Source organism: Caretta caretta, chromosome 21, assembly GCF_965140235.1.
Source record: "Caretta caretta isolate rCarCar2 chromosome 21, rCarCar1.hap1, whole genome shotgun sequence".
In the NCBI taxonomy this organism is placed as follows: Eukaryota; Metazoa; Chordata; order Testudines; family Cheloniidae; genus Caretta; species Caretta caretta.
Window position 1 is genome coordinate 15,999,141 of NC_134226.1, and position 16,525 is coordinate 16,015,665.

Consider the following 16,525-nt stretch of genomic DNA (forward strand, 5'->3'; position numbering starts at 1 on the left):
CAGTTTATTAGCTTGGATGGCAACGAGACTGAGAAGAGCCCGGAACGCCATATGGTTTCGATTTTAGAAATGTGTTCAGATTATGGAACACTGGAGACTTCCTTTAAAAAACTCAAAAGCTTTTACAGATATTAGAAGTTTAGTAAAGTATAATTAAAACCAACCTCCTTATAGAAGGCTTAAGATAAAATGCAGCCCTAAAAGGCAGTGCCAGAAGGGGATCAACCTTTTCTCTTGCCAAAGCAGAAATTGGCCTAACTGCCTTCAATTGCATTCTTCTGTGGCCCTGACCCTGCAAGGATGCGGGAAAACATCTAATATTTACATTTCTTCCAAAGAAAATACATGGGCCAGGAACATTTTATGCTGTATCATCTCCAACTCGTCAAGCTTGGGAAAAACTGGGCTATTCTGGGATGTTTTGCACAGGATTTGTTTTGCTGTATTTTTCATAGTGTCCAGTGAATATCCATGATAAAATGACTATCCACTAACGAGATCCTGGAGCATAGCTCAAGCCATACCCCCTTCATCACCTTTCCCAACGAAAAGGCCACGTTTTATGCACCGCCTGTAGTTTAATCTTCTGTTGCCAAGTATGCGCCCAGTGAGCCTCATGAGTTAGGGTTTTAAAACAACTTGGAGCTCACAGACTCATAGACTTTAAGGTCACAAGGGACCATCATGATCATCTGGTCCCACAGACTGCAGGCCACAAAGCCACACCCACCCACTCCTGTAACAGACCCGTCTCACCTCTGGCTGAGTTACTCAAATCATGGTTTAAAGACTTCACGTTACAGAGAATCTACCACTCACATTAACAAAAAACAGAAGTCACCTGCTTTTAGGGGCATTTCCCTCTTCCCCGCATACACATAACACGCAAAGAGTTAGGAGGCACTGTTTGTCAAGAGAACAACACACCCCCTCCTTTCACCTTGCCTGTGCCCGCTTCCCACTCCCAAGATTTTATCCAGTTGCTACCACTGGTGCAGATCCTCTGGTATGACGGTGGTAAAAAATGACAGCTACCAAGGATGCCTTGTTCATACTAGAGCTCTCTCTCACCATTACTACCAAAAGAGGAGCTGCACTAGTAGTAGCTTTGAGGAAAAGACCCAAGACATTACCGTACTGTAGGTTCTCACACCCCTATTCATGCATATACAGATCAGACAAGTATATGATTCAGTTTAATGCCTCTTACCCCACGGATTTATTTGGAATTACATACGTTACTCAAGAACTGAAGAGTGCAGTCTTAGAATGGGAGCAATATAACAAGGACATCCATTCTTAAAGGAATTCCCTACTGGCGAAGAGTACTTAATAATGCTTCTTGACATTATGGTATCTCTGGAAAAACAAGCCTACTGACGTGACAGCTGCATACTTCTGGAGCTTCCTGTTAGCTAGGGAGGAAAAAGAACAGCTTGCCTTCCAATTTTAGGTAAAACCAAACCACCCCCAAATAACCCCCAACCCCCAGTAAACCTGATGCAAAGTATGTTTTCCCAAACTATAAATCAGCAGGCTTAGCTTAATAAAAGCTGCTCTTATAGGAGCACATCAGATGATCATCCAAGAATGAACAGCGGCTTCAGAGACTAGCTGAACACCTTAGATAATTGAACATGTGCTATCCTCATTGTAAATCAGAAACGAATACATACTACTATAATTCTGAGTGGCAACTGTGTGTGATTAGTGCACTGCTCCAACCCCAAACTGGGCCTAAAATTCAACAGTAATACTACAGTTTGCATGACTTCCAGCCCCTACCCTCAGTTCCCAGTCTCTTCTCTTGCATGGCCCTTTGGCTTTACAACAGCTGAACTTCATTATCACAAACCCACAGGGATAAAAGTCTGCATGTAAAATGTCAAGCTGGATTGTATTTTAATTTAGTAAAGGCCACAATTCAGAAACCTGGTTTTGTGGCTGTTAATTTTTCTCCCCCACATCCCCCCCCCCCCTTTTTTTTAAAGCAGATCAGATTTTATTGGTGAAAAATTTAATTTTGCAGAGAAGCGATACAATCTTAGCCACAACTCTCCAGACATGCAGCTTCAAGAGGAAATAAAAAGCAGGCACCCAGCTGACACAGGAGAGGGAAGGCTTTTTGCTTCTAAATTTCACAAGGTCATAGGTTTGTAAGGCTGTTGCTTCTTCTCTGCTCCCCTCCCCTTCAAACACCACGTCTGGGCTTTTCCAAGTTTTAATATGGGGGATTAGTTAAACATGCATTTATGGCACCCGGAAACTGGCCAGAATTCAAGTTGCCTAAAGCAGAGCTACTCCAGCTTTCTCAGAGGGTGGCACACGCTCCATGATGTTGCCCTATGAACACCTCCCCTACCTTTTGCAAAGGTGTAACTGTGGCAACTGCAACGATCACATGAAATAATTACACAGAAAAGTAATTCGGAGAATACTGGGTACGTTTAGCTGCCTTCAATGCACTAAATATCTTTCCCTTTTAGAAATAAGTTGGTCACACTGTCCCCTTTCGTTCATTTTATTTCTCTCCGCTGAGAGCACAGTGTTATCATATAGCTATGTTCAGACCATCAACAAGTGCTCTGGATCACAAGAGGTTCCTAAACAGGTCTGTGAACCACTGCTCTAAAGATCACGAGATTAGCATCGGTAGTTTTAGCTGGCAGCTAAGCGAATTAAGGACAGTATTTATTTCTGGAATTGGAGTTAAAAATCGGGCAAAACAAAATGCAATAGCAACTTATGCATTTTGTGGCATTCAAAAGCAATCTTACTTTTACCATCTGTTTTACGACTGAAAAATTGATAAAATACATACACTTATCACTGAAATGTGCAGACATGCAATGAAGATGCAACTGATGCACGTTTCATCATGTTACTTTGGTTAGGGACTACAGTACAATACGGAGGTTGGAGGGGTCTCCTGATTGGGGTAACAGGAACTGAAACAAACTCTTTTGCTTCTCTCTAGGTGGTGAGCATGAAAGCTAAATGGCCAGTTTATAGGCAAGCTGCTTTACAGCTAAAACTGAACCACCAGGCTCTTCAGCAGCAAATAGCCAAGGTAAAAATGGCAGCAGGTCAAATGGAGAATTTTAAAAATCAGAGATAGGATGCTGGGTTCTACTCTGTGACCAATCACTGACTACGGTAGCAAAACAAACTTTTACACCAGACTAGAATTCTGCCTGTTAGATTTTGCTCATTTGTACAAGAGACTCACACACTTCATCAGAAAGTCTCCCATTATTCCTCCCTTGCTCTCACTAATAAGGGGTAAGGGAACATCATAGAGGCAATTCAAGTGATAGATGGATTATAGGTAGCTAGAAGGCCAATACATTTCCAGATACAGCCAAGTTATACATGGAAAGTCACATGGAAAAGCTAGTGCAATGCTCAGGAATCGGAAAAGTGACTAAGTGTGAAGCAATTCCTTACTCAGACATCTAAGCACCGGCTTTGTTGGGGAGCAGCAGAATTGGAATTGAGCAATGTTCACTGGTGTACAGGAGCAAAGATACATACACCAAGGAAGAAGAGTTTTGTTTTATGTTAAAATAAGTGAATAGCTTCAATCTATGACTAGTCTGTTTCTAGACTTTCACTCCAGGACCTCTGGTTCCAAAAAAGCACTCATCCCCCTTTATACCCTGATGGAGCTAACTGGATCCATCAGCACGACTTGACAGTATTCACATTAAAACCCAGTACTGGTGACTCAGAGGAGCCCTGCAAATCTACCTCTATCATCAGTCTCCATACAGGCCGACAAAAGGGATTCATTTTGCGACACACATCCAGATAAGACGAGTCTCTCCGAATCAACTGTTGCTCTCAGATGCAGTGCTGGATTCTTTAATTGTGCCCACCACATCATGCTGTATCTTAGATTTGGTCTTTAGAGTATCTTGGAACAGTTCAGGCTGCAGGTTCTTAGTGCAACACAGCCAGGGCCGGCTCTACAGTTTTTGCCGCCCCAAGCGGTGAAAAAAACTGCCGCCACGGGCGGCAAAAGGGAGAAGCTGCCGCCGATTTGCTGCTGCAGCCGGCAGAACCGAGGAGCTGCTGCCGAACTGCCGCCAAAGGACACAGACTGCCGCCCCTTTCTGACGGCCGCCCCAAGCACCTGCTGGGAACGCTGGTGCCTGGAGCCCGCCCTGAACACAGGAACATCTCTATATCATTTGTACATCTTCTGGGCGATGCACTCTCTAATTAGGAGACCGTGTTCTGACTGGCTCAACGTCCCTGAGAAAGGATATCCGTAAACTCGCCTCCTAGACCAGAGATAAGACAACGAGGATGCAGAAAAGTAACACTGACCAAGTTAGCTCTTTAGAAAGGCTACAGGTTACTGTATTTGATGCTTAACAGCATAACTGCAGATAGCATATAAGCTACTGCCCTCTAACCAGTCAGCACTCCTGGGGTAAAATGTCAGGAGATCATTTATTTTTTATCTAGTTCCAATTTATCGCAATTAGAATAATCCACCAAATCATTTAGCAGAGAACCCAGAGATTTTTTTCTCTAGGAATATTTACGCAAAGTAGCCTTTTCTATAATTCATTTGCAGTTAAGACATAAGTCAAGTGACACTTAAGTAGTTTTACCTAAGAATAAACCTGTAACCATTCATATCTGAAACAGGATTAAAAAAACTGTCACATGAATAAAAGCCCTCACAAATCGAACAGTGCAAAGGGACCATCAGATCTGTTTGTACTCAAAGCTATTCCAAGGCTGTAATCCAATCAAACATTTCTACCGATGTCTGAGTGCACAAGGACAGAGATCCTGGATTGGAAGCGACTGAACTCTGGTTTTGATTGTATATTCGTACAAATAAGATTTTATGCTGTTACTCATGTTTTAATATCTAAAATATGCTGCTCTTGTCTCTGTGCAACACGTTTGCACACTGAGTCGTTATTAAGTCCATGAACTAGCCTTTCTCCTTTTAAGACCTGGGTTAGAGTTTAGAATCACTTGTTCACATCACTAAACCACCATGTAGCTTGGTGTACTTCAGTACACCCAGAAGCCTCTGCTCAAGAGAACTGCAGGGCTGAACTGGGAGAATTCTAGAGATACGAGTGGGAGCAAGTTGAGAGCCTTTGCCATTCTCCTCCCAACCAGATGCCACCAGATCAAGAGTCTGAGATCAAGCATATGGTCCACTCACGGAGGAGACTGATTCTAACCGAGTTACTAGCGCACGCCCCACCGTGATAATACTTAGCATGCACATAGCACTTTAGATGGTCACCACTTCAGAGAGGTGCATTGAAATCAGTGAGCATGGAATAAAGTTGGAGCATCTTGAAATGTCATAATTAAGGCAAAGAAGATGAGAATTCTGCTGGACAGTTCAAGGACTAAGTGGCCAATATGGAGGACTATTCCAAGATCTGACAGGAAAAAGGAACCTGTACTGCGACTGGCAATCTGGGAAGTAACCAATATGTAGTATCTTATGGACAATGTGTAGCAAAAAGACAGCATAGATTAATGCTAGTCAGGGAAAGTACCACATGACTAAATGAGGGGTACAAACATAACTGATGGATTTAAAGTCACTGAGCTACTGACATGCTTTTTTGCAGCGAGTCTTGAACAAGATGTGTGGATCATTAGAAAGTATTGAGGACCTTATAAATGAAAATAGCTATTGATATAGCTAATACAGGTAAGGAAATACCTGAAAAAGCTGAATATACCTAAGTCAGCAGTTTGGGAGGATATGCATCCCTGGGCATTGAAAGACTTGACTAACTGGTAATTATTTCTGGAAAAAGAAAATCATAGAGAAGCAGGTACCAGGGAGCTGGAAGACATGTTTAACTCTAGGACAAAAAGAGGTGGGCCATTTTGGCCTTCAAACAGCATACCAGGGACTTTTAAAAGACTTTAAATTAGACTGCTGACATCGTAAGCCCCAATATTTCCAACCTTGCCTGTCTTGCTCTGCGCAGGTTTTCCACACGTGTAATATTCAGCCCCTTGATATTGTGGAGTTACCTAACACTGAAGTAACCTACTAGATCTCTCCTAGAACAAACTCTTGTCACTGATGGTACAAATACTTTATATGAAAAAGGTTCTGCTGGGGGAGAAGGAATTTGGTACAAAGTTTCCCCATGAAGAAGCTGCCATACAATTCCCACTATTATTTAATTTGAAGCTTTGGACTGTTATGCCAACGGGATATTAATTTAGATCACCAAAATCTGAATTAAAGTAAAACTAACTACTTAATTTTCTTTTGGCAAGCTGGGACACTGAGGTTAGCTGTGGTTACTCTGGAAGGCTCGATAGGATTTGTTTGGCTACTCCCACACCAACACTGTTGTGAACCGTCTTAGTATATGAAACAAAAAATAAAACATTTCAGGATTACTTGTCCTTGAACGACACTGATGTGCCTAGGGAACAAGGACGATGGATGATCTTGCATACCATAACAAAGTGTGCTGACATAGGAGGTTAGCTGAGAACTAAGTGTTGGAATTCATCCGGAATTACCTCTACAGTCTTTTCGTAACTGCAGTGATGCTCCGTGTTTTGCAGTATGTTCCGCTTCTTATTGTTTGTAAGAGTTTATAATGAAGTGATGTGATCCCATGTCTCTGTTTTGTGATTACAAGAGGTCTTCCAAATTAAGGGTGAAAAGACAACTTGGGTGACACGGTATCATAATACAAAAGGAGAGACCACAGAATCTCAGATGAACATAAAGCCAACTATGTATTGGTGTTGATAAATTCACTTTTCAAATGTCATTAGCTATAAGGCCTTAAGATTAGACAAACCGAGAGGATCATGCAGTGCTCCCTGCTGTATTAAGATTGTCGTCAATTTTTTTTTCGAGTCTGGGAGTGGTACTGTGAGAAATACCCAAAGTAGGCCAAGTCAGTTAGCTAAATCCAACTTGTTTGGGGCTGTTATGCTTCATCGGAAACCTCTTCAGTAATTAACCATTGACATCCATTGCAGTAACGAGACAAAGTTACTTCTGACTGTCCTACGCTGAACTGTAATAATGCTGTTGTACTTGCAGTCAGAAATCTTTGCACTGATAAGTATCCCTGTGCTCTAGCAGGAGCAGTGGCCTCACTAGTGCTATGAGAGCACTTCTCCCCTCATACAAATCCTCTGATTAGTGTTACAATCCCAAGTGAGCACTCTTCTGGGGCAGGTGATTCTAGATCAGAGACTGAGCCACCTGTCAGCTCCCACTCGGTTCTGTGATCTGCAGCTGAGCCACCCAAAGAGGCTGTGCTCCTCTTCGTGGTTACTCCATATAAAACAAGGAGTTCCTAATCAATCTTATGGGTTAGGTAGCCAGAGGTAGCTCGAGTGTCTGTGACCACAGCACTGACAGCTGCAGCCAGATGTGCATGTCATATGGTTCCCAGCACAAATGGTTGAGGAGGAGAGAATGAGTCAGCTTGGGTCTGAGAAACAATGTGGACATTGACCTTCTCTAATAAGTGGATGACTGGAGTATTTAACCATTCATTTCAGTCTCCAGTTTAGAAGAAAATTTAAAAGGCTCTCCACGCACTATTTCCCCTCTTTGTCAATTGATTGTGCAGATGCAGTTGCAGAAATTGAACATTTGAAAAAAGACCCGTTCAGTTTCATGCAGCTTTGGAGGAAGATCAGATACTCCCTGGGCTCCCAAACTAGCTCTCTGGCTCTGACAATAAGCATCTAGAAGGTCCCAGTAGATGCAGTAATAGAACTGACTGTCAGCATTGGAGACTGACTCCCAGCGCTACAGGATTAAATTTCAGAGTAACAGCCGTGTTAGTCTGTATTCGCAAAAAGAAAAGGAGTACTTGTGGCACCTTGTGTGTGTGGTTTTTGGAGGGGGGTGAGGGAGTGAGAGAACCTAGATTTGTGCTGAAAATGGCCCACCTTGATTATCATACACATTGTGAAGAGAGTGATCACTTTGGATGGGCTATTACCAGCAGGAGAGTGAGTTTGGGGGGGCGGGGGGGCGCGGAGGGTGAGAAAACCTGGATTTGTGCTGGAAATGGCCCAACTTGATGATCACTTTAGATAAGCTATTACCAGCAGGACAGTGGGGTGGGAGGAGGTATTGTTTCATGGTCTCTGTGTGTATATAATGTCTTCTGCAGTTTCCACGGTATGCATCCGAAGAAGTGAGCTGTAGCTCACGAAAGCTCATGCTCAAATAAATTGGTTAGTCTCTAAGGTGCCACAAGTACTCCTTTTCTTTTTAGGATTAAATTTAACCACCAGGGGCAAGCAGCTAAAGATTTGTAGTGTCAATGACTGTTTCCCATAAGGAGATAGTGGTTTCAATGGCCTTTCCCATCTTTCTGAAGAGGCTATTAGGTCATTAAAATGTAGAGAGACAAGTGCATATTAGTCTTCTGTGACCACTTCAGGCTACCTAGAGATTCGTTTCACCTCTTCAGCCAAAGTTTTCCTGCTTGATATGGTGTGCATAAAATCTTTAGACCACGGGCATGCTGCCTACCTAACAATGTGGACCCCTGGAGAGTATTTTTCACACAACTCCAAAGCCACTAGCAATGTGACTGTAAAAGTTTCTTTTATATTAATTTTGAAAGTATTATTAAAAGCTGTCAGAGGGATCATCTCCAAATGCAGCGATTAGAAGGAATGGGACAGTGCAAAATTACAGCCACCTCCACCTAGTCATCTCCACCAAGAGGCTATTTTCAAAGTTTTTTAATATGTCTCACTTCACAGAGCTGAAGAGCTGAGCCCAGTTGTACAGCAAACTTCAGTGCATTCACAATATTTAAGTGCATGTGAAAAAACGAAGTGTAGTTTAACAAGCTATTCAGGTTTTGCCTCATTTCCACTTCAAACACTTTTTGCTAGCAAAGCTTTCAGCCATTTAATGTACAAAGGTTTGTGCCCACTGTGAAGAAACAGAAAGCAGACACAGATAGGGTGACAAAGATTCTCTAATTATTCAGCCAAGTAACTACCGCATGGGGACTGCGGAGAATACCTTTTTACAGGATTCAAACCTGTTGCTACACAGGAGCTTTCCTGAGTTTATTTCATACTGTCACCCTGTGCGGGGAAGCAAACCATGTACTTAGGTCTCCCACTACAAAAGGACAGACTGACATCATTAATCTCTGGCTGTAACCAGCGCTGAGGAGGTCACAATGGAATACAGTAAAGAAAACGCTGCTTACTCTGAGCGTCTTTGCAATCGGGGAGGGAGACGACGGGGGAGAGTCAGACTGAGACTTCCTGTTTCGGGTGAACTCCTTGCTCCTGGTGTACAAGGACGACATGGTCCCTCTGAGGCAGGAGGGGGTAGTAACACCTCTGCAAGCAGCAATGAAGTCCAAGTCTTCACTTTCCTTCCGCTATGTGCTGCTGGGTAGTTCCTTCTCCCAAGTTAGATCAAACAAATTAAATCATTAACACAGTTACGGTAATTTTAAAAAGCCTGCTGTTTGCAGTGTGATACTTTTAGGCATCAGAGTGTAGTTTTATAGTAAATGCTGCCCCACAATGCTTCTTCCTGTTCAAGTTGAAGAGAAAGTGTTAAGGAATACCTGTGTTACAGTCCGGGGTGTTGCAGCACCGCCCTCAGAAAAAAAGCCTGCTTTAAGGTCTTCCACAAAAGGATGTTTTCTTTGGATCATCCAAAGCCAGAATGTTACTGACGACCCGCAATAACTGCAGTAGGTAGAACTCCTCCAGTCCCACAAGGGTGAAGCCAGAGGAATAGCTAGTTTTATCCAAATAGGAAGCTTTTGCAAGAAACCTTTTTCACTCCACAGCACTGCCGATAGCTCTTTGCTGTAGCAGCAGAGCAGAGCTGCATGATTTAAGAGAAACAAAACAGAATAAATCAGGAACAAGCACGGTTTCAGAAAGGGGCAGTCCAGATGAAGTTGTGTTTTGTTCTGTCCTCCTCATTACAGAAGCCTTTACACACACACAAAATCTTCCCTCCCCTCTTGCTATTTTCTGACATTCCAAATCCTTACTTGTTCAGCAAGGAATGCTGGAGGGAGGCCAAAGGCAAAGATTCACTTTCAACTTGGGATCTAGGCTGCCACTTGTAGGAAGAAGAAAACACGCGAACTCCCATGGCGAAGAGAGCTCAGAGCTGGAGGTCAGACAAATTCATTACACTATGCAAAATCTAAATTCCAAGCTACTATTTTGTAGTCAAAGGTCAAAGGCTGCTTACTTAGGAAGATACGGTAACAGAATAATGATTCAGGCTACCATTAGACAGAATGCAGGCTTACACAGAGCACAACAGCACTTGGAGGACAAGTGGTTTTTTTTAAAAGCTTGGTTAGAGACAGAAGCAGGCAAAGCCGAGCTGTCTGATGTGCTGCCATTCAAACAGGCTTTTTTAAAATAAATAAATAAATTAATTAAAAGGTGTGTAGCTGGCTAGCCCCTTCTCCCTGGATTTTTTTTAACCTCCAAACTCATGCACCCTGCCCTGCACGCTCCCAGTTGGCTTGTCAATTCTGGATACAGCCTTTATTGCACAAACTGGTCTGTTAGGAAGGCTGTTTTTGAATTTTCAGTGCTGGCAAATAAAGAAAAAAACACTTTGCACATTTGAATAAATGCACTTTATAAACCGAGCAAATGCCACTCAAATCCAAATCAAATAAGCACAAACCATCCATTTATTTGAACAACTGCACATGAAGCATCCCTGAGGTGCTCTGGGAGAAGATGCAAGCACTTTGGAGGACTGGATTAGAATTCAAAACGGACCTTGACAAATTGGAGAACTGATCAATAAAATGAAATTAAATAAACACAAGTGCAAAGTACTTTGTTTAGGAAGGAACAATCAAATGCACAGCTACAAAATAGGGAAACAGGCTAGCGGATAGTATTGCTGGAAAGGATCTGGGGGGTTACTGCACACCACAAACTGAATATCAGTCAATGTGATGCAGTTACCAAAAAGGCTAATATTCTGGGGTGTATTAACAGGAGTGTCATATGTAAGATGTGGGAAATAGATTGGTGGGGCCTCGGTTGAAGTACTGTGTCCAATTCTAGATGCCACACTTTAGGAAAGTTGTGGATAAATTGGAGAGTGTCCAGAGGAGTGCAACAAAAATGATAAGGTTTAGAAAACCTGCCCAATGAGGAAAGGTTATAAAAACTGGGTATGTTTAGGCTTGAGAAAAGAAAACTAAGCGGGGATCTGATAAGCGTCTTCAAATGTGTTAAGGGCTGTTATAAGGAGAACAGGGAACAATTGCTCTCCATTCCCGCTAAAGGTAGGACAAGAAGTAATCAGCTTAATTTGCAGCTAGGAAGACTTAGGTTAGATATTGGGAAAAACTTTCTAACTATAATAATTTAGTATTGGAATAAACTTCCAAGGGAGGCTGTGGAATTGATGCTGTTGGAGGTTTCAAGTTCAGGTTGGACAAACATCATTCAGGAACAGTCTAGTTATAGTTAGTCCTGCCTCAGGACAGGGGGATGCACTAGATGACCTCGCAAGGTTCGGTCCAGCCCTACATTTCTATGATTCTATCATTAAAGTCCTCTCATGTGTTAAGTAGGATCTCAGTCAAACACAACATGTGTTTGAGAATGTGGGATTTCCCAAGCTTCTATCACAATTGGCAATAGTGCTATTTCAGTTTTCTGAATGGATGGTCATAGAACTCTGGCACATCTGTTTTTGTCTTACAAAGTCTTGCAGTTTGAGGTTCCAAAACAGTATACAGTGATTCAGATTAGCCTATCCTGTGTAGCAACCACAATAAGAGGGTGTCATAACAGCAACAAGGCTGAAGGAGTCCATGTTAGTCACCAAGGTGGAGTTAAAGAACTCTGAATTGCACTCTGTTGTTTTTTCATTTCCCACCGTATGCTGATACACAGCATGGGAACAATGCAGTGATTCATAACCATTCGTGGCCATATTCCTCTGGAGGGGGTGGGGAAACTCTGAATTGAGAGTTTAAGTGCAGTACAGTGATTGGCAGTGACCTTCACAGCTTGATTATTAAAACCAAAGCAAACACTGAGTTCCGTGCTTTCTACATATGCCAATTAAAATTAACTACTCGTCTAGAATGCAAGTGGGGCTAGCACAGAAAAAGTGTAAATTGTTGGACAAGATCTAATTTTTGGCTAGAAAGGACAGCATGAGAATCACTCTCCACCACCCCATGAGAAGCAGAGCAAAGTGGATTGGGGGGGGGGGGGGGAGCAAGAGACTATTTTAAGGTGTAATCACATTCAGACACAGTTACCTAATTTCTTCCCAGCTTTTAAGACTGTTTCCCTTTAAGTTTCCCCAGTGTTATTATCCAAACTGAATCTTCTATCCCTTGTGGTTCTGCTATTCATAGAAACATAGAATATCAGGGTTGGAAGGGACTTCAGGAGGTCATCTAGTCCAACCCCAACTAAATCATCCCAGCCAGGCCTTTGTCAGGTAGGTAGGTAGCTCCCTAGGTAACCCATTCCAGTGCTTCATCACTCTCCTAGTGAAATAGTTGTTCCTAATGTCCAACCTAAACCTCCCCCACTGCAACTTGAGACCATTACTCCTTGTTCTGTCATCTGCTACCACTGAGAACACTCTAGATCCATCCTCTTTGGAGCCCCCTTTCAGATAGTTGAAAGCAGCTATCAAATCCCCCCTCATTCTTCTCTTCCAGTTCCCTCAGCCTCTCCTCATAAGTCATGTGTTCCAGTCCTCACATCATTTTTGTTGCCCTCCGCTGGACGCTTTCTAATTTTTCCACATCCTTCTTGTAGTGTGGGGCCCAAAACTGGACACAGTACTCCAGATGAGACCTCACCAATGTCGAATAGAGGGGAACGATCACGTCCCTCGATCTGCTGGCAATGCCACTACTTATACACCCCAAAATGCCATTGGCCTTCTTGGCAACAAGGGCACACTGTTGGCTCATATCCAGCTTCTCATTCACTGTAACCCCTAGGTCCTTTTCTGCAGAACTGCTACCTAGCCATTCGGTCCCGAGTCTGTAGCGGTTCATGGGATTCTTCCGTCCTAAGTGCAGGACTCTGCACTTGTCCTTGTTGAACCTCATCAGATTTCTTTTGGCCCAATCCTCTAATTTGTCTAGGGCCCTCTGCATTCTACCCCTACCCTCCAGCGTATCTACCTCTCCTCCCAGTTTAGTGTCATCTGCAAACTTTCTGAGGGTGCAGTCCACACCATCCTCCAGATCATTAATGAAGATATTGAACAAAACTGGCCCCAGGACTGACCGTTGGGGCACTCCGCTTGATTCTGGCTGCCAACTAGACATGGAGCCATTGTTTACTACCCGTTGAGTCCGATGATCTAGCCAGCTTTCTATCCACTTTATAGTCCATTCATCCAGCCAATACTTCTTTAACTTGCTTTCACTTTAACTTTATTCACCATGTTCTGATAGAGACTTATGCTTCAATGTTTGGGCTTGCTGCCTCAACCTGACTGGTTGTGTGTTCTGCCTGGTTTGTTTTGAAATACGGTCATGTGTAAGCAGCAATACGTTGTATTATGTAGCTATGTGTGTTGTTCTCCACGGTGATTTGATTGTGACTAGGAACATTTACACAGCTACAATTACAGTGATCTGCAGAATAAGGCATTTCAGAGAAAACACATCTCTGCTAATGTCATGAACAGCCCCTACTGACAGACAGCCCTGACAGTACAGGACCTTTACAACAACATTTCAACAGCAGTTGAGTATCGCAACAGAAAAAGATTCTATACTCAGATCATTCCTGAAGTATAAATATAATGCAGTCTTAATTACACCCAGCCGCTTCTGACAGCATACCATTTCATGCAGTTTGTGCTCCCATCTATATAAGTATTTCAGGGAGAGGCCAGAGGCTAAAGTGGGTACAAACAATACCTACAAACCACTGTGTGGATCTGATTAAAGGAGAGGACTTATACATAATTAATGGGGAAAGCGTGATGAACTCTAACCTAACACCACCGTGTATCAGAAAGACTACGACGAAACCCTTAACCAAACAGTTAGAAAAATGTAAATCTTTTAGCTATAAAGCTTCCACTGTAGATAATTTATTAAGACAAATACCCTTCCTAGGACATCAAGCCTTGAGCAAATTAGAAGAAGTCTTCAAAGGATATGGAGCCAGCAGAAGAAATCTATTCTGGACAACAACCCTGCAAACTCCCTTCACTGTCAGTGGGACGCAGTGCTGGAAGCTGGAAACAGTCTGTAAGATGTTCCCATACGATGCACAGATTACTTAACTCCAACTCCACAACACCGGTGAACACTGTTCCGAAAAGAGAGAAGTGGGACAGTCTTTTTGAAGAGAATTAGGAGTCTGCTAGCGAAACAATGAAGAGTAGGCAAGATTCAAAGAAAGAGACCAATGGCTTAGCATTTGTCCCATCTCTTCCTAACCACTGCTTTGAAATCCCTATTGCCCTTCAGTTCCAGTTCCTATAGGCAACTACAAATTTACCACCCTCCCCTGGATGCTTGAAATACACACGAGCTCAGAATATGCACCACCCAGTTATTTTGGCACAGCCTAACCTACTAAGGGTAGTGACTCTGAGAAATGTGCGGGCCTTTCTAGATTTTAGGTGCATCATATTCCTGTCCTTTGTCACTGGTGAAGAAGTCTTGCAGCCGTACATTCCATTCTGATCAGCGCTGTAACATCCCATAGCACTTCTGTGGTTGACACATGTAACAAGTCCAGGGCTCTTGCTCTTTTGCCTTGGCTGAGATACCTTGCCCTACCCGGACCTCCAAGTGTTCGACACAGAAGCACCTGCAGCTGGCATCGCTACACAGCAGCAGCTCCTGGGTCCACCAGTTCCGCTGCAACTCTGCTCTCCTGTGAGCTGGAGGCTTCTGCCTCAGGCTGCTCTCCTAGCTGGCAGCATCGCACGGTCGCGGTCGCACCTACCCCTTGCTCCCATGGCTCATGAAGCCTGGATAGTAGTAAGGAGCAGTTCAACTATAGGCTGAGCAAGTGCAGAATGGTGGTAGAATGTGCCTTTGGATGTTTAAAAGCTCGCTAGCGCTGTTGGTCAGTCCTCAGCGCAACCAACATTCCCACTGTTATTGCTGCTTACTGTGTGCTCCATAATATCTGTGAGAGTAAGGGGGAGATGTTTATGGCGGGGTAGGAGGTTGAGGCAAATTGCCTGGCATCCAATTTTGAGCAGCCAGACACCAGGGCGATTAGAAGAGCACAGCAAGGCGTGCTGTGCATCAGAGAGGCTTTGAAAACCAGTTTCATGACTGGCCAGGCTTTGGTGTGACAGTTGTGTTTCTCCTTGATGCAAACCCGCCCCCTTTGTTGATTTTAATTCCCTGCAAGCCAGCCACCCTCCTCACTTCGAAATAAAGTTAACTATTGTTTTGAAACCATGCATTCTTTCTTTATTAATTAAAAAAAAAGATAACGGACAAGGTAGCCCGGGTGGGGTGGGAGAGGAGGGAAGGACAAGGCCACATTGCTTATTGTAGCCACACTAAAGATCAAACTGTTTGAATGACAGCCTTCTGTTGCTTGGGCCATCCTCTAGAGTGGAGTGGCTGGGTGCCTGGAGCCTCCCACCCCCGCATTCTTGGGCATATGGGTGAGGAGGCTTTGGAACATGGGGAGGAGGGTAGGCGGTTATGGCGTGGATGAAGCGGGGGTCTGTGCTCTTGCTGGCTTTCCTGCAGCTCCAAAAGATGCTTCATTATGTCCGTTTGCTCCCCCATTAGCCTCAGCATCACACCCTGCCTCCACTCTTCGAGCTCACTTAATTCTTTCCTAGCCTCTGCCACTGAACACCTCCATGCAGTAAGCTGTTCCCTATCAGTGAAGGAGGACTGCATGAGCTCGGAAAACATGTCATCGCGAGTGTGGTTTTTTTGCCTTCTACTCTGCGATAACCTCAGGGATGGAGATGATAGGGGGAGTGCAGAAACATTCTACGCGCTACGATTTTGGGGGGACTGCATGGTCACCTGTGCTGCTGAGTTTGCCATGCTGACCAAACAGAAAATGAAATTCAAAAGTTCCAGGGGCTTTTCCTGTGTACGTGGCTAGTGCATCGGTGTTCAAAGTGCTGTGCAGAGCGGTCACAATGGAGCACTCTGGGATAGCTCCCCGAGGCCAATACCGTCAATTCGCGTCTGCGCTACCCCAAATTCGACCCAGCAAGGTCGATTTTAGCACTACTCCCCTCATCAGGGAGGATTACACAAGCCAATTTTAAGAGCCCTTTAAGTTGATGGAAGGGGGTTGGTTGTGTGGACGCAGTCATTTTTAAATAGACCTAATGCGGCTAAATTCGACTTAACGCCGTAGTGTAGACCAGACCTCAGTAACTCCTATTTTCTCTTTAGCATCCTAGAAAGAGTCCTGGATGGAGAAGAAATTGTTTTAATATGAGGGTGAGGGCTGTGATCAGAAGGGATGAGTGGTGCAAAGAGAGTGGTTGGGGCAGGGAATCTGCTACTTCATCTTTTAG

General features: G+C 43.7%; 1 protein-coding gene across 8 annotated transcripts in view; it reads right to left on the bottom strand.

Annotated features, from left to right (window-relative positions):
- PPP1R12B (protein phosphatase 1 regulatory subunit 12B) overlaps positions 1-16,525 on the bottom strand; it is a 182,552-nt gene that overhangs the window by 33,862 nt on the left and 132,165 nt on the right. The window contains exons 1-2 of one of the 8 annotated variants that reach the window (XM_075121941.1): positions 9,591-10,004; positions 9,222-9,419 (exon numbers count right to left, since the gene is read on the bottom strand). The exons of 6 other annotated variants lie outside the window; for them this stretch is intronic. In XM_075121941.1, the coding sequence (XP_074978042.1) occupies positions 9,222-9,323 (102 nt within the window). In that variant the 5' untranslated portion in view covers positions 9,324-9,419; positions 9,591-10,004. Of the gene's footprint in view, positions 1-9,221; positions 10,005-16,525 lie in introns of those variants that run through there. One more of the 8 variants, XM_048826712.2, reaches the window with a different exon arrangement.